This window comes from Falco punctatus (assembly GCF_963210335.1).
Source record: "Falco punctatus genome assembly, chromosome: 12".
Taxonomy (NCBI): domain Eukaryota; kingdom Metazoa; phylum Chordata; class Aves; order Falconiformes; family Falconidae; genus Falco; species Falco punctatus.
The window spans coordinates 12,730,806-12,749,724 of NC_137592.1; the positions used below are offsets into that span (position 1 = coordinate 12,730,806).

Consider the following 18,919-nt stretch of genomic DNA (forward strand, 5'->3'; position numbering starts at 1 on the left):
TACTAGAGCAATTGTTTTTCAGTGAATGTTCTTTGCCATTAAATAACATATTATTTACCCCCAAAACCCAAATGCTATTAAATACTTATGCGTGTTTTTCACACACAAATGCTTTCATATAAAAAAACTGAATTTGTATACTGAAAAGTCTAATAAAACAGCCATATATCTGCGATATCAATGCGTTTCAGTACTCACACATCAAATACATTCTTCCTCCTACTTCTGAATTATGCACTGACAAAGAGACAGAGCATGTAGATAAGGCTGTGCAAAGCTCCACATCATGGACTTGGGAAATACATAATTCACTCAGTTATAACAGGGCCATGTAGCAGTACAAATTTTGCAGAGTAAGATGCCACTAACATTTAGCAAACTTTTTTGTGGATCTTTTGCTGTTACTAGATATAGCTCTGTACTCGTTTAATAATCTGAGCAAAATTAGTAGAAACTGATATCATAACATGAGTCAACAGAAGAGTAATGGAGTGCCAACTGATGAGCTAAACAGTGCACAGAACAAAAGAAGTATTATAAAATATGAATACACAGTATGTTGATAGTTGCTGTGGCTTTCTCATTCCAGTCTTTGACTCACCGTATTCCTTCAACAGACTTGTTGTAAAAGGAGGCACTTCTCCATATGTGTATTGAGGACTGGTCCATCTCCCTCCTCCTAACTGAAGGGCACCCAGAGATCTCAAGAGTATTGTTTGCATCAAACACCTTTATTTGATTAAAGTGTAAGAGGTCATTTCAGCCTCTTGGTTGGACAATATGGACAATACACTAAAAACGGTACTGTTTCCCTGCTAATGAAAAAAGAAAGGATGATCCAGAGACAGGAATTTTCAGTTCTTCCAACTGAAGTGAAGCTTTTCTCCCTTGCAGGAGCTACAGTGCATGGTAGCTGCTGACCTTTGATAAATTCATGAGATCTACCTTTCAGCATCAGCTTGGTATTTCATCTTACAACACTGTTTTCAGCCCTATCCCTGTTCCATCATGTCCTCAGAGTAAACAGCACGGTACACGGTCTGGTTTTAGACCAACATAGCCAGTAATCCATGTTCTACAGAGTTAATTTTCTTGTCGTGGCATGGCAGAGATCTCGAAACATTTGAGTGAGGCAACATAATTACATTAAGATCTTAGAAGCTCACCTTTAAATTCAGGAAATGCTTCCCAGATGCTAAGTCAAGTAGTACTTTACTGATTAGGGCATGAGCTCATTCAAGAACTTGATTGATTTCCACTGCATATCATAACAGACATAGAAGGCAGGTAAGCACTCTGATATGTAGCTATGAAATTGAGAAAGAGGAGTAAATGGCTTGCCCAAGGTCATACATGAAGTTACAGGGAAGATGAAATGAAAACTGGAGAGCTTTCCTTTTCTCTCAGCTACCTCTTTCCATGCTCCCCTTTTCTGCTTCTTCGAGCTACTTCTCTAGTAGCCTGGTAAATAACAGATAAGCAGAAAAGGTGAAAGTGTTCTAGGAGATGCTTGACCTAGCAAAGGAATGAATTGTCAAGTAATAGAATTTTTTCTATTATTTATCAGAATCACTGGTAGATCTGTGAAGAGTGAGTCTAATAGGGTCTTTTAGGAAACAAAATAAAAGCATGGGAACATGTGGGTGGGACAGCAAGTGGAAGTTTATGGTTGGGAAGCCAAATGCAGGATGAATCTTGAACTTGGTTTCCAGGAGTCTCTGTAGTGAGTAATAAAAAGGCACCACCTTTTATTTAGAACAGAACCCTCATTACTGTTTGGGGATTTTTGTGAAGCATTACCTGTTTAATTCCCTTACCAACTGTACTAGTCCAGAAACCAAGATAACAGCCTAAATCTTTCTTATGTTTACATCAACTGACTTTTGAGCTGAGTATTGAATTCCCTCCATTCCAGTGCAGACCATTCCGTGAAAAGCAGTGTTGTTATAATTGCATCTATTTCAATCAGTTAAGGGTTATACAGCTTCACTTTTTTTCTTTTTAGATAGTATTTAATTGATAATTTTCTTATCAAAACTTATTTAATTTAGATGTAATTTTTAGCTATAAAGCATGCAATGTAATCATTAATATCTGTTTAATGGGTAAGAATAAATCTTTAGTTATATTTCTTTTATGTACATTGCATGAGCTGTGTGGAAAATGCTTCTCTAATATTTTTTGCTATTAAGATTTGTGGTTTTGTAGAAGCAGGGTTATTATCAAAGGTTAAATGTGCATTCTTGAAAATAGTTTACTACAAAGTTAGGAATATTTTTCTTCAGAAAAACTTGGTCAAAATGAGAAATCCAGTTTTAAAGTATTATCTCATTTTGTATAAAACATGACAAATGTTTTGAGCTTACAGGGGTTTTTTAGTTTGTAGTTATAATCCTTTGTATTAACCTTTAATGACTTAAGTAATAAAAAGGTTTGTAACATGCCAGGTGAACTACTCAGGTGAAGAAAAACTAAAGACTTCTGCTTATTTAATGCTCAGTTTTATCTGTTCACTGAAGTATTTGTGCTGGCAATGAATTCTTGTAAGCTTAGACCACAACATGATGGTTTTATGCTCTTAAATGTGAAATACAATTAGTGAACAGTTGGCTTTCTGGTTGGGTGTATGATTAGTACTAGGCACTGCCACAGAATAGCAATCTGAATTTGGGAGTGCCCTGCAGAGGAAGAGGTAAAGCAGCAGCACACAATGCACTTTTCACCTCACAGCTGCCATTTACACAGCAACATTTCAGTCTTTTTTTTCTTTATCTGAAGGGGGGGAAAAAACCCTTACCTTTTGGCGCCTAGTGTGATTACTGCAATAATAAAGCACCCAGTTCTTTCTGCTCTAGAAAAAAAAAATAATCTGCGAGATCTATTACTAATATGTCATGGCAACTAATGGAGGCAGGGAAGGGGAAGTAAATCGCCCTTTAACCAAACCCTTTGCAAGTGCAGTCGTCTTGTTAGGTGAGGTTTTCTAGTGTTCTGACTAGGCTAATTCTAAATTTTAAGTAATAGTTTCTTTGACTTTCTTTGGAGAACTGTTACATAGGCATTTAAAAATGTTTGCCATTAAGTTATTTTACTAATATTCAGCCACTAATATTCTTCTTAAGGGGATCCATTTTTACTAGTTTAAGATTCTTTTAGAAACCTAAACAATACATCCCTTCTTCACATTTGTGCACTTCAGTAGACTTTACTGTTAGCTTGTTTAACAAAAATTATAGTAAGAGTAAAGTGTTAAAATTACTATTCATTACGTATTTTGAGACAAATAAAGTAATTTTTCTAAAGATCATTTTCAGACAGGATGAATGCATTTTCCTAATTGGAGGAAGAGGAGTAAGACTTTGATTCTCTAGAGACTATTGGAAGGGCAAAGAACAGTTCTTATAGACAAGAAAAGTAGTAATAATTTAACTGCAGAGGTGAACTCAGCTTTTCTTTTAAATAAATGAGCTATGGTAGAAGAATGACTAGTGTTACAATGTCAAACTTCAATTCTGTGGCAGGCTGTGTTGGATCTTTCTTGGTTCAGATGGTTCAAATAGATCTTTTCTAATAGAAAAATTATACTGAGCTGAATTATGTATGTTACATTTTTGCAGCAGGGGACTGAGGTAAGAGTTAGGTCTGAACAACAGATCGTCTGTCCAGTGTATTTATCTTTTCAAAAAGCCACAGAAAGCAGACTGTCTCTTGTTTAAAAGAGAAACAATAATTTTATTGTTAGAGCAAGATAGTGACCCTGAGATAAAAACCTTGTGATAGTTGGTTACAGCCCGTAATAGATGTCTGGGAGACCCAGCTTGTATCTTCTTTTCTTTAATGTTAAATATATTGTATCTCAAACATTTAGATACAAATGTGTAACTTCTGCATCTATGCGAAACATTAGCATTTCCAAAAGTAACTGTATGAAAGTGGATGGGTCTTCAGACATAATAAATGGCAATAATTATTTTCAGGAAAAAAGCAATTAAAGAAAAAGAGTAGTGACAGTTATTGCAAAAGTACTTATTAGGATATATAATACCCACAATTGGTAAACTATTCAGATTGCACATACCTTAATGGTGCTTGTACTGCATTACTGTGAAGCAGGTGTAGGTTCGATGTCCAGGGCTGATATTTGCTCTTGGGACAGAACATATACCTCAGATAGAAAACGAGGAGCAAGCTGCTTCTTGGTATCATGGGTACATTTTCCTTGGTGCATTAAACCAAAACCCACCATATTATGCTGATGTTGAAGTGTTGGGTTTTTTTCAAAACAGTTTGGAACCAGATTCTCTCTAAACTTCATCCTTCATGCTGTGTTGTCAGTATTCTGTTTCCTTATTATCCCTGCTTCGTAATCCTCAACTGATAGTTGCAGGGTGCTAAAAGTGATATTTGTTCAGGTAGGTGATTGGTTGAAAATAAATTGTCCCATTATGTACTGATTTCTCTTTGTTCTTTAACAGGCAGAAGAAATACTCAGGCGGGAGTTAGAGAAAAAGGAAACACCAGGATTATATTGTTTGCTTGGTGATGTTCTTAAAGACCACCAGTATTACGACAAGGCCTGGGAGCTCTCCAGGCACCGCAGCGCCCGTGCCCAGCGCTCCAAAGGCCTCCTCCATCTCCGCAACCGGGAATTCAGGGAATGTGTGGAGTGCTTTGAACGTTCAGTACAGATCAATTCTATGCAGGTTGGGAAATGATACACATATGGCATTGTTTTAGTTGGTGTATTCAGTTTTGAATGGTGACACACTTTTTTAAAAGGCAATTCTGTGCACAATTGTCAGAGTAACAGCTTATTACTCTTCTTAGCAAATTTTTCACCACATACTTGGAAGTCTGGCTAAAAACAGTAGCATAAGGAAATTAAGACATCCTTTTGCATTCAGGTTATTGCATGCAGCTAACTCTTTGCCTGTATAGCTTTTCTATTTCAAAGAGATCAAGCCATTGAAAATCAATCATTATCATCAAATAAATCATGAACAAATGTGAAGCAGAATAGTTACAAGAAGAACCCTGTACAGATTTTAATGAGGTTATCCTTTTGCCTTGTCTGTTGGCTTTGAGTTACAAATACTGATCTTTACTTCACTGAAATTGTTTTCAAGTGTTCTGGACTGTCCTGCTCTGAAGTCACTAGGAAGCATTGTGTTACACTTGTGATGACAGTAGTTTTTATTACAGTAATGCATCAAAACTGAAACCACAGTCAAAAGAGTTCTCTTGATGAAGCTGGTTATTTTGACAGATACTTTGCAAGCTGTTCCGCAGGCAGTTTTTATGATGTTGTTTCAGTTTCTCAGTCACTATATCCCATCCCTGTAAGGTCCACCCTGTGAAAGGTCTTGAGAATTTAAAACAGCTTTGTGGTTGTTTATGTATGTAAATTGTGCTCTTCATAGCAATTTCTAGGTCCATGCAAAAGTACAATATTCCTCCTTCTTACCCTCCAAAGAACACTGTTAAAGCTGCTGTTTTGAGGTCTATATAACTAGCTGGACTTCTGCTTTAGAAAAATTTTCAAGGCCTCTAGCCTTTCAAATAGGTCACCCTGAAACCTTTTTTTTTATTATTTATTTTTTATTTCAGTGACATACTTTATTCCAGTGAATCAGAATCCTGTTCTTATTCAAGTGAACTCTGGCTAACTTATAAACATGTTTAAAATGGAAAGCAAAACGAACAGAAATGCTTCCCTTGTCTTTCAGTTCTCTTACTGAGTCAGGAAATGCCAACAAAATATATATTACTCAGAGGAACCTTACTGAAATCAGGAGGGCTCCCAGATAATAAAGGGCTGCAGAAGATGGCCTACAGGGCTTAAAATCAGAAAATATTCTGTTGATGCTTTTTTATTTTGTGTCCTATCCAAAGGAATCTCAAAATGAAAGGCAATCCAATAAAAATAGGCCAGTCCATATAGGAAAGCAAACATTTCCTCCTCTTATTGCTCAGGAAGCTCTTAAAGATTCAGATGAATTGTTTCAAACAAATAGGTTGAGCAAATGGATAGTGCGGATTGACATAGCACTGTCTTCTAAAGTCTATCTGTAGTCTATCACTACAGAAATAAATTGTTCCCGATTCCAGGATGTCTTGTGGACAAAGAGCAGAGAGGAAGGTGATTCTAAATGCAAGGGCTTTAATATAAGGAAAATATTAATTAAATACTTGCTCCCAGAATTGTGAATAATTTATCAGGTATACAAGGACTCCCAGTTACAAAGAAATTGGTTTATTTTGTGGTTGTCAAACACCTTTTTAGAGGAAGGGATTTTTAGACTGAAGCAAGTGATTCCCTGAAATATCTAATGGATAAAACCATTCTCTGTCAGCCCTCCTTTAATCTTGTGTACTGTTTGGCCAACAGATCAAGTTTGGTTGAGGTCTCTGAGGTAGGTCTTTGCCATATGAGCCAACCACCAGATTAGATTTCAGAGAATCCACGAAGAAATGGAAGTCTTACAGTTCAAATGCATCTGGCACTTGTCTTCATTAACACTGCAGATCGCAGAATTACTTGTTCTAGTACCTGCCTAGTGGATGACAGATGCATTTCTCTTGCACTTTCACTGTGAGCATTTTGCAAGGCTGGACTGAGACAATTCCAGAGATCAAGGAGTTTGTATAGTCAGTTCTCCATCAGTGAAAGTCTGCATTACAAAACTTAAGGCTTGTTAAATTGCAGATTTCTTAGTTCTCGTGCTGAACAGTGTGTGGTTCTCTATATCTAGTCGTTTCACATTTGAATTTTGCAGAAATAAGAGTGTTTGTAGCACTTCTTTGTGCCCACACCGTTCTCCACCGTGTCACAGTTCGCAAGAAAAGAATAATCCTCTTTTGTGCTAGACTGTTTTGCTCATAACTTCTCCGGATAATTTTCTTGGGTATAAAGCAAGACAAGTGATCTCTCTTCAATTTGGGAAACAGTCACACTTCAGTAGTCAGCTTGCCATCAGCTACATCTGGAGTTTTGGCCAATGCAATGAGAGCCTTATTCTCAGCAATTCCTCTTCTCGTTCATCTTGTAATAGTAAAAGCAACTTAAACAAGAGTTGAGCTAGAGTCTGTCATTGGAAATTATAATAGAAGTCTCTAGACTGACTTAAAACTATAGTACGTTCTATCAGTGTGTTGTGTTCAAAAGAAACTGAATTTTAAGGGAGATACATGATGCCTGCCAAGAAATGACTAATTAAAAAGGTACTTAGCTATGATTTCTTTTAACTAGAGCTCTTAACATTTTATTGTAATTACTAACATCAAAGACTAATTTTGCTCTACAGGGTATAGATTGTTTCTAAACTATCACTGCTGTATTCCTAAGAGTATTTTACTGAAGAGTGTACTGGATTCTGGAAAAAAAAAAGAAAAACTATATATATTTCCCATATGCAAATAGTAGAAATTGCTTTAAAAATGCAAAAATATTATTTGGGGTTTTTTTCTTTTTAAGTGTTCAGCTGTACTGTAATTAGGTCTTTTTGGAACGATATTCCTACTAATATAAGAGAATTGTTTAGACTTTCTTAAAGCATTTCATGATCATTTGGACTTATTAAAGACTTGCCTGGAAATTCCTGATGGCAAGTTTTAACAAAGAGTCCAAGCCTAAATTATCTTCCTTTGCTGGTCACTGTCTTCAATTTTGAAAAGGATGAAAATTTACAGCTCACTTTCGTGTGTTTTTCCAATCAGCAGCGACATTTGAACCTCTAGCCAATGCTCTTTTTTTATTTCCAAAAAAGAACTTTAACCTAGTTTCACAAGCCTTGACAAAAGTCTTTTTTGAACTTTGAATGCAGTTTTCCTTACACTACCTTTCAGTCAGTTGCTTTCCTCAGAGCTGTTGTTACATCAGCCAGTGGGATCAGCAGATTTTTATTCCCTCCCCAATAAAAAGGGAATTCTTGCCATTCTTTCCACAAAAAATAGCTTAAGTCCATTCTTAAACTGTATCCTAAATATACTACTAAAGACTCCCTGTACTTCTTGTATTGTGGAAGAAATTCATGCTCCCTTTCCCAGATATCTAAGAGATGATAAAATGCCATTTCATTGCTATAATAGATCAAAAGCAATGAATCTTGTTTTTTTTCATTGGTTGGTTTTGTTTGTTTGGGTTTTTTTTACACAGCTACCATGTTTTTTCATTTAACCTGTCAGACTTGTTTTGAGCTTTCTCATTTGTCTAGTACATGGGCTTTTAAAGTATGTTCTCTTGTTCTTAATAATCTCCTTTTTTTGGTTTTAACTGTTATAATTGTTTAGTCTTTTTAGAGCCTTTTTGAATGACAATATGCAGTTGCTCCAAGCCTTGAAATGTCTTGTCTTTAGATGCTTCAAGTCTTCTGCAGACCTTTACTTTTTTAGCTGGCCTTTTCGTTTTGAACATAGTTTTTCCATTTTAAGTAGCTATGAGCTACTTAATTTAGCATCCTCTGTATTTAATGAATTGCCTTTGTTCTTGAAGGAGTAGTGAATCAAGATACATTACAAAGTATCTTTTTTTCTGTTGTTTTGAACCTGATCATTCATAAGTGGTCAGGATCAAGGTAGATACTGTCTTCTGCCTAACTTCATGTCTAAAAAAATTTAGCCTTCAAATTTCATCCATTGTGGTATGTACTGAACTATGTGAAATAATTGAAATCTCCCTGTATCTTCTGGGATTTCTGCTTTCACAGCCTTCTGATAGCCCCCAGCATGTTAACTTGTCCATTTCAATTAAGTATTCTGAAATACAGTCTTTGTACTGCTTTTTTACTGAGGCCTGGAATTTTAATCTATACCAGTTCTGTTGTTCTTTTTACACAGGTAATTTTCTATATGACGGATGCTGCAGTTTTCTTTAATGTCTTGTGACATTCTTCCATCTGCATGACCTATTCCATTTTCTGTATACATTTTGCCTCCATATTGTAGCATCTCATGAGGCTCCTTGGCTTAATTCCCATCCCAGAGACTTTTCATCTCATACTTCTTTTCTGCCAAAATATCCCCTTCAGACACCTTTCCCAACCTTCTCCATCATGTCCAGTCCTCACATTTTTTCCATTCGTTCAAAACATTCATCCGTAGCTACTGCTAGGTAAAATGTCTTGCTTCAAATTATTAAGAAAAGAAGATTATTTATCATTCTTTGCAGTCTTACTAGGTACTTGCTCATGTAGCTTTTCTCCGCTGAAGTAAAGAATCATTTTACTTTCTCCTTGTGCTGTAACTTCTCCTTGAGAAAGGATTTGACAAGCGTAAGCATCGGTAAGCCAGTTCCTGAGAGATGTAGCTGCTCACCATCAGCCTCAAAAGATTAAAGTGGTGGATGTTTTAGTCAAATCAGTTTCTGGAAGCACAAGCTCAGAAGTAAGACTGCTGTTACTCATTAGAATTATAAAAAAAGCATTCGTGGGTTTTCTGTCAGCCTTTTACAGAAGCACTGCTTAACTTGTACCCTGAGCTATAGAGTTGGAGCTAGCCTTCAATTTCATACTTGATCGGTCCTGTCTTTACCCCCACTTTTCATGTCCAGAACGTTACGGATCTAGAAAGGAAAGAAGGGGAATTAATGAGGTAACAGCCATGTGGGAGTGCTGGATTTCTGGAAGCTTGATGGATAAAAGAGGCTTAAAAAGTGAGATTGATTTAAAAGTTCATTTCCTGTTAATTTTGTCTTCTGAGATTTGGGAAACGCTTTCTCCTTGTGTGCAGTTTCTTTCTTGAATTACTCGTTTAAGACTCAGGAAAGGTGACAGGCTAACAATACTGGAAAGTAGATTTTCATGTTTGCCCAGACCAGATGTAATTGGCAGTTCTGTCTTCACCTGTTCATCCATATGCTCTGAGGATGGGCCATCCATGCACACCCTCAAATGCAAAAGGATATCTTTATTACTAAGCTTGTTCGGTTCTTTTCTTGATGTCATGAAGACTGCCCACCAGGGTACCAGATCTGACAGGGATGAGTGTCATATGCTTGTATTCTGGCATCTACATTTTGAAGCAGATTAACCATGAACTCCATAGCAAGTAAGTTAGGAGCAGGTATCTTGTTACTGATTTTAAGTTCTGTCTTGGAGACAGCAAAAATGAGTCTGATCTGGAGAGAACTGCAAAAATATCTGCTACAGAGTTTGCAATTAATCTGTAGAGCTAGAAGCTTCTTGCATGTGAACCAACAGCTTTATCCTCAACCCTGTAAAATCCCTGATTTTCAGATGTTTCTAAAGGTAATGTTTTTATGTTTAAATAGCCATTGTGATCTGCTCCACGGAACCTGAGTTATCAGAATTGCTTGCTTCAGAACTAGTATCCAAAACACAAAGATACAAATGTTAATCAGACATCTTGAAAAGTAATATGTTGCTGTGCAATATAAATTAAGAGTTAATGTAACCTGTTTTTCCATCTTCCTCTTCCCAACCTTTTTCCCCTCTCTCAAAAAAATTTCCAGGAAAACCTATTTGTTTCTTGCCTTGGCATTTAGAATGGAGAAACAGCTGAGCTTATTGCAGTAGGTAGTACTACCTGGAATTATTTTGCAGCATATTATAAATTGTTGTTTGATATTGATTGCATACATTTAAACAGCATAATGCTGTCAGAAAATGTTCTGTCAAAGGATTTGGGATTTAATAGTTTTCTGAATTACAGAGCTTTTCTAAAAGGTAGTACTGCTTGACTTGCAGCTCTCTGAGAATTAACCACGTGGTAAATCAGGAACTTGCTATTGAAGTGCTGTGAAAATATATATTTAATTTGCTGTAATTTATGCCTATATCTGACATTATTTAGATTAGATTATTTCAGTTGGAAGGGACCTACAACAGTCATCTAGTCCAGCTGGCTGACCAAGTTAAAGCATGTTGTTAATAGCATTGTCCAAATGCCTCTTAAACACTGACAGGCTTGGAGCATCGACCATTTCTCTGGGAAGCCTGTTCCAGTGTTTGACCACCCTCTCAGTAAAGAAATGCTTCTTAATGTCCAGTCTAAACCTCCCCTGGCACAGCTCTGAACCATTCCCACATGACCTGTCACTGGACAGCAGGTTCAGTATGAGTCAGCAGGGTGCCCTGGCAGCCAAGAGGGCAAAACGCATCCTGGGGTGCATCAAACAGCATCACCAGCCAGTCAAAAGAGGTGGTTATCCCACTGTATTCAGCTTTGGTGTGGCCTCATCTTGAGTACTGTGTGCAGTTCTGGGCCCTGCAATTTAAGAAGGATGCTAAGGTCCTTGAAAGCATCCAGAGGAGAGCAACAAAGCCAGTGGAAGGGCTGGAAGGCACATCCTGTGAGGAGCAGCTAAGGGCTTTCGGTTTGTCTGGTTTGGAGGAAAGGAGGCTGAGGGGTGACCTCCTTGCTTTACAGTTTCCTGAGAAGTGGAGAGGGAGGTGCTGAGCTCTTCTTCCTGGTTGAGTCTGTATGGGTGAGAGGTATTTGGTTGTACAGCTGAAGACTTACAATGCAAGATTATTGAACTGGTAAAGTTCTGTTTTCTACGTAAGGCATTATTTAAGTACATTTCTATCGCTCAATATTGCATTATTAACTAGAGAATATTGACATTCTGACAAGTAGAAAAAGCTGTAATATTGAAGTGTTCATGTTCAGTCATTAGAAATATTTCTTGTAAAATGTAGTTTCCTTGAAATACATTTCCTAGTATTTACCATTTGACCTAATTGTAATACTATAAAGTAAACATGGATTTTTCATAAGGTAAAGCAAAATATGCAAACCTCTAAATAGCTATCAATTTCTTCTCTAAATGAAGATGCACTGTTAAAGAGCACTTCACATATGCTTAAGTGGTCTTTGTATAGTCAACATCTTTGCTTATCCACATGTATTAAAACTCTGACCCTAAAGTTTTCCTGTATTCTGCACACAGGATATTATTTATTTCCGTGCAGTGCTTTTATGGTAGCTGAAAATCAGGTAAAATCAGCAAGAGTAGTGTGTGTTGGAGCATCCAGGCAAAATTACTTATTTTGTGCAGAAATATGTATGTATATATGTAATCGTGTATTTTTTCTCTCCAGCTAGGTGTATGGTTTTCCTTGGGCTGTGCATACATTGCTTTGGAAAGCTACGAAGGTGCTGCCAAAGCATTTCAGCGCTGTGTGACATTGGAACCAGATGTACGTACTTTTCAACAAGCAATTCAGATGGCTTATCTAAAAGCAACAAGGATGTTTTCATTATAAACAAGCAAAGCAATAATGAAAAACTTCTTTAAATCTTAGTCCTTTAAATAAATTAAACTTGTGCATGAAGGATATATTTTTGTCATGAGGCATCATAAAAATACTTGCCCAATACTTAACTTCTCCAAGTATTTGTGTGTGAATGTTAAAATATGTTTGAGCAGAAATTCCTTTATGCTTGCATACATTGCTAAAACAGAGAAAAGGGAATGAGTAGTCTGTGAAGAGTGCTAAAAAGAGAGATAAACCAAAACAAACAAAAATACTTAGTCATCTAAATAATAAAATTTTCCTGCGAAGAAGAAAGTCAAATAAGTGGTTGTATGACAGGTACGTTTGTAACTATATAGTTCATGAGCGCAGGGAGAATGGAACTTGTTAGCCAGTTTTTCAGGATGTGCGGGGTAAGTGTTTGTACAATAGTGCTGTTTGAGTGTGACTGCATTGAGGTAGCAGAGACATCAGCTGGATTACCTCTCAGGAATGCACTGGCAACACTTTTGTCACAAGGCCTGACTGCCAGCATGTTGCTCACTTACAGTTAATGCCACCTACTTGATAGAAACTATTATTCATTCTTTTCTCTTGGGAAAAAGAATGAGAGTGTAATGAAAGGTAACAGAATATTCTTTTTTCTTCATTAATAAAATGAAACAACTTCCTTGGGAAAAAAATGCACATACAGACAAGCCTGTATTTAACTGGAATTTTTACTTTATATATTGATATATATATTTTTTTTTGCTTCAGTACAGTAGATTTACTTCCAGGTAGATACTAAAATTGTGTTCACTTACCTGTCTGGGACCTGTACTTGACTGTTTTCATATGAACAAGCCAACTGCCTTTTCAGTGTGTTACATATTTCTTTTGTGAGTAAAGGATGCAGGGATTACTCCTAGTTACAGAGGTGAAACCTATCTTTATACAGTGATCTGCAGCAACGCAATGAACCATTTTCATGAATTAAGCCTCAAAAAGGGTTTCTCAACACAATTTAAATACTACTTAAGCCTGAGGATAGCCTTCAGTACTAGAGAACATTTTGTTGCAGTACCCAGGTTCTATTCTTCACATCTGTACTAGTTGTCGCTTTGCTGAATTCAGTGGTGCTGCTTCAGACTTGCAGCAGTGTGAGGCAACAGGCGCGAATCATCTCTGTACATGGCTCGCTGGCTTCACCAGAGGGAAGACTGTCTGAGCACTCTGTAGTCCTTTTCAGCTAAAACAGGTGATAAACTCTGTTGGAACTAACCCTGTTAGTTTTGCCTGAGATGTATTAGGGGAACATTCAGATGATTTTATTCCACTAACGAAGCAGTGTACGTAAGACGCTTCCAGCTAGTGAGACGTGATGAGCTGCCAGGAGCGCTGACCTCTCCAGCCATCCCAGCTAGATCCAGAACAGAATGCATGTTTAGAGTTTAAACTGAAGGCAAGAACTGACTTTAGTGTATTCCAACCAGAATGCAGTAAATTGATATTTATAGACTTGATTGTTACTGTAGTCAGTAATATTTATTTATGTATTTATTTTAATAACTTCTATTTCAATGTAATATTTTGACTGCCTTGTAGAAGATAGCTGGTTAATATGTGTGATTAGCAAAACTGATGATATGTCATAGAAGTTTAATTTATGTATTTTTATCAAGTAAGCATAATGTAAGTGGATAATTTTTTTGGTACTTCTCCTTTTATCATTACAGAATGCTGAGGCCTGGAACAATTTATCAACTGCTTATATCAGATTAAAACAGAAGTAAGTACTTCAAAAGGATTAGAAGATACTGTATCCAAAATAAATAAGGGGGGTTCATTTTTTAGACATTGAGGTTTTTATTCTTATAATGTGGTTACCTCGTATTTTGTAATTGTCATCCCTTCAGTTGTCTCTCGCAAATTGGATCATTTGTAATGTATTTAATTTTAAAGGAAATAGTTTCATAAGCTTTATAAAAGTAGCAACCTCTCATGCTACACTTTTTTCTTGTTTAAAGTATTTATGATGTAGTAAGTACAACAGTGCTAAACATTCATATTAAAGTTGGAAAGTAGTTTGACTATAAAGTTAAAAAGATACGTCCATTTCAAGTAAACTATATATTCAGACCCATGTCAATTCATATTACATTAACCTCAGTAGATTTAAGGGAAAACCAGGCAGTTTATTTTTTATAATATAAAAGCAGATGGAGATCTGCATACATACTAGGTCATTTGTTCTTTTCCATCCAAATTAAGTTAACACAAGAAGCTTTGACCTAAATGGACTGCCTATCTTATTTTGTACTTCAACTCAATGTAATAAAAGTTAAATGTAGACACAGAATACCTGGAAGTACTTAATATTTAAGAAGAATTTTCACATTGTAACTTATCCTCAAAGAATGAGACAAAAGAATAGGGTAATATTTTAAAAACCTTACTCGAAATCTGACATCCGTTATACAGTTATGCAGTCAGGAGGCAAACTAAAAAAGAGGAAAAGATTAGTAAATTTACATGAAAGAATGAATTGATGAACATACAAAGGAAATGTGGAAAGTAATATTAATTCAAGAGATAGTTTGATATTTTAGTGGGATTAGGGGGAAGGAGGAAATGAAGGTTAGAATCACTACTCAAGACTAAAAAGTAATAGAAAACAAGAGCTTGTTTTAATTTTTCAGTAGTTCCTTTCATCTTTGTCAGTGCTTGGAGAATGCTCAATTTATTGTTTTCAACTGTGTGATTGAGATTGCTCCTTTTTTTGCATAAAGGTCAAAAGGTCAGTTACTCAGTGTACTGGCTTATGCTTTTTTCATAGAAGTATTTTAATCCAAATAATTTTTCTGTCTATATACTACAAGGCTGAGAAACTACTGAGTGATTAGTTTCACTTTATTGGTTTGGTTTTATCATTGTTAATCTACTCTTGTAATTTAACATGCTAAATTCATTCAAAGCTTGTGGGCTATTTGATATAGTATCAAGAGTAGTAAATGGGAGCCATGTTTCAGAGCTTTTTTTCCTTAGGAATCACATGGGAGAGGAATATGTGTACAGGAAATCTTAGGTCAGTATTATATCCTGATAGCTGAGTGTGGCCTGTATTTGCTGTGTAATTTGCAACTTCTTTGATTATTTGTGTGGTCACTTACAGATCAAGACTCTGAGTTAGTTTAACCCACTCCCAAAACAGGATATCTATAGTAGTACACTTCGGTATAATTTATTTCGGGGGGCCGAGCAGCGGTGAAAGTGTAAATTCTTATTTTTCAGGGCTTCTAACAAAAAAGAAAAAAAATTGTGTGTGTGTGTGTGTGTTAAAGGAAAACAAAAATAAGATATTAAAGTTAATTATTTTCTTTTGCTTCCTCATCAAAATCAAGCTTTACTCCAACCAGGCTCTTAAATCAGTCCCGCTCAAGTATTGTGCATTTGAGTAAGGCTTAGCAGATTCTCATACAACAGATAAATACAAAATATGTAAGTCTTTTTGAAAAGTGTATGCATACAACCTGCTGACACCCAAATGAAAGGGATTTTGTTGGGGTTTGGTGTTGTTTGCTTTTTAAGAGTCCACAAGTTTTGTGTATTATGAATTTCCTCCAGAAAAATGAATTGTGGTGAAAACAGATGCTGGTCTTCAGAAAAGGTCTGGGTGCCAGGAGACCTTTGAAATCCAGATCTCCTATTTGTCAGGAAAAAGTGGGACTGGCCCTCTGTCTTTTGGGTAAAAGATTCCTGGTTTCCAAGACAGGGTGATGCACTGGTATTGCCTACTGTTTCCTGCTTGGATATGGATCCTGGTTAAGGATATTGCATCATTATATGATTTATTAAATACATAGGGGATTTGTTTTGAGAACTTAGAGGACTTTATTAGCATAGCGAGAGTGATGATTTGAGGAATGCCATTTTCATCCCATCCCTCTGGTATCTTGTCTACGTTTCACAGTTCCATCTGATTGGCATCTGCCCTCCTGATAACTATTAACTTTTTTGAGGAGGTTGGGGGGGATCATACAGGCTAATCTTACAGATGCTGAAGAGCAGTTTCAGAAACAGTTTCTCAAGGTGATTGGGGTACATCAGTCAGTCAGTCAGCATCTTCCAGCCTGTCAGAGAGCTGTAGCAGATCCCAGCATCCATTTTAGCAAAATCCACAGAGGAAGGAGCAGATCTCTGTTATTTTCTAATATGATCTATCAAAATCGGAGTCTGAAATGCCTTACTAAGGCTCTTAACAGTGGAGGAGACCCAACTGTTAGTACATTTACTCAGCAGCATTATGTGTATCAGTATATTAGGAGAGAGAAAAGGGGAGTGAACATGGGAATGTCCTGCCTGTGGACTGTTCTGCCATAGCTATGCCAAATGACCTGTTTTCCTTCAGTGGTTTTTCTCTGTCACTCAGCTCTCTTTACGTGTATTTGGTCATGTTTAATGCTATGGGCTTAGATTGTCGGTTACTTATATTTTTCTCTGACTCAGCCATTCTAAACTTCTAATGGCCTGATCCACTAGTTAGATACTCCCTTTTTGCTGGCTGGGGTATTTAAAATATCCTGGACTCTCTTTCTGAAACTCAACCAACAGTTTCTTTGAGCTGTCTTTCTTTAGAGGCAGCACTTTTAGCAACTTACTCAAGCAATAGAGCAAGTAAACTGCAAATTTTGATAACAAGCCATCTTTATATGATCTTTACTAAGAAGAAATTTATTGTCTGACCTCCCCAAAGATGATTTTTACCAGACTGGGAAAACTGTTTCAAGTTTTCATTTAAAGGAATTTATTCCTTTGTGCTTTTTTCCTGTATATCATGACTGTCCAGCTGAGAGTAAGTTTCAATCTCTTAAAGTCCTAAGAACCATATCATCCTGATTCTCTAGCAAAGCTTTTTTTAAAGTTTCAAAGTTATTGAAACTTTTGGCAGTACCTTTAAAGCTTTAAACAGTAGGCACCCAGACTTCACCAACATATGCTTCAGATTGCATTACGACTTTTTATCCTTCTGCCAGAGCAGCATTGGTTGCATGTTGTGCAGGATGTCATATGGCTGCAAACTGTAGGTCAGCTGCTTTCAGCCTGTATTCTTGATTTGGCCAAAGTGTCTCATGTTCCTTACCAGAGAATGCTCTTACTTCTCTCCGCGAGTAAAGGAATGGTAGAGTGTTGCCTGCAATGGATCCATATGAAAAAATAAAGGTGCATCCTGACTTGACAGTGGCTTTATAGGAATGATGCTGTCCGCCTTTATTCCACAACACTTTCTCCTGCCACTATGAGATGGTTCACTGGGCAGCACCTTTGGTGAAGGACCCTAATAGTGTTTGGGGCCACTCTGACACATTTGTACTGAGCAGCACAGCATCAGGAACAGAGAGTGTAAGTAAAGCTTCCAGCTGACATTAAAAAAAAATGGTTGAAAATGCTGGGCTTCTGTGCAATGGGTATGCACATTTACCATGTGCAAATTTTTAAAATAAATTACAAAAAGCTGTTATTGTTAAGTAGCCTTCCTTTGTGTGATGAAATGAGTCAATATCATTCGACATCTGCCGTGAACTCAGTGATTTTTGATTTTTTAATGTGTGTTACAACTGCAGCATGAGTAAGATTGTTTTCTCATCGTTCCAGTTAAAAGACCAGAAAAGAAAATATTGACATAGATGACACAATTATAATGAATTTTGGTCAAAATGTCATAATGAGAGCTAACATAGAAATTACCTAGTTCAGACTCTAGAGAGTGTACTCTGGAGTGAACTGATAGAAAGTAATTGACAAGAGAGATTAAGGAATTATCAATATTGTAAATTACGAACAGTAACTTTTACATTGCACTGTTTTCTAAACCTGGTTGTTTAAGTAAGTAGCCTTTTAGTTGATAAAATGCTAACTGATTTTAGCATAGAAATCTTGTATATTAAACCTTTAATATGGAACTTTATTTTCTATTCTTTTTTATTATTTGTTAGAATCAAAGCATTTCGAACCCTCCAAGAAGCTCTCAAGTGCAACTATGAGCACTGGCAAATATGGGAGAACTATCTTCTCACCAGTACAGATGTTGGAGAGTTTTCAGAAGCAATTAAAGCTTATCACCGGCTCATGGACTTAAGAGAAAAGTACAAGGACACACAGGTGGGGAAGTTTTCATGTTAAGTCATCCTATATGTTCATCAAGTCTTCTTGTGAGACAGAGTTTTCTGCCAATAATGGTATCACTAATGATAGTACACATACCAGTGGAGTTACGTAGACAAGCCATTTAATTTTTGGAAATCTGGACTGTAAGACAAAGTGTTTAAAATAAAAAAGGACTAAAAGGAAAACCTTTACATCAAGATTGCCTCAGAGTTTGTGGAAGGACAAATACGAGCCTTGAAGTTTTAAGATAGATTCTTAAATAAAGCACAGTGCATAACCCCATCTTTCTGTATTTTTCCTGCATATCTTAGTATCAGAAATAATATAAATTTTTCAGTTTAAAGAAAGGTAAGCTTTTCTTATGTGTTTGAAAATTCCACAAATGAGCCTTTGAAAGTGAATTATGTTTCATGGATTGAATGCATTACAGTCAGAACATTGATTCCTAATAACTGGAACAAATGAAAATAAGGGAGGTGTTTTGCTTATCTTTGACTGTAGTTCAGTTAAATTCTATTAATTTCTGGGTTTGTAAATGTACACTCTGGACAAAATCC

The 18,919-nt window shown here is 36.5% G+C and overlaps 1 protein-coding gene across 1 annotated transcript in view; it reads left to right on the forward strand.

The window, feature by feature from the left end:
* Nucleotides 1-18,919, forward strand: part of TTC27 (tetratricopeptide repeat domain 27) — a 126,233-nt gene that overhangs the window by 93,573 nt on the left and 13,741 nt on the right. The window contains exons 13-16 of the mRNA XM_080408147.1: nt 4,476-4,703; nt 12,060-12,158; nt 13,934-13,986; nt 18,191-18,356. Coding sequence (XP_080264273.1) covers nt 4,476-4,703; nt 12,060-12,158; nt 13,934-13,986; nt 18,191-18,356 — 546 coding nt within the window. The remainder of the gene's footprint in view (nt 1-4,475; nt 4,704-12,059; nt 12,159-13,933; nt 13,987-18,190; nt 18,357-18,919) is intronic.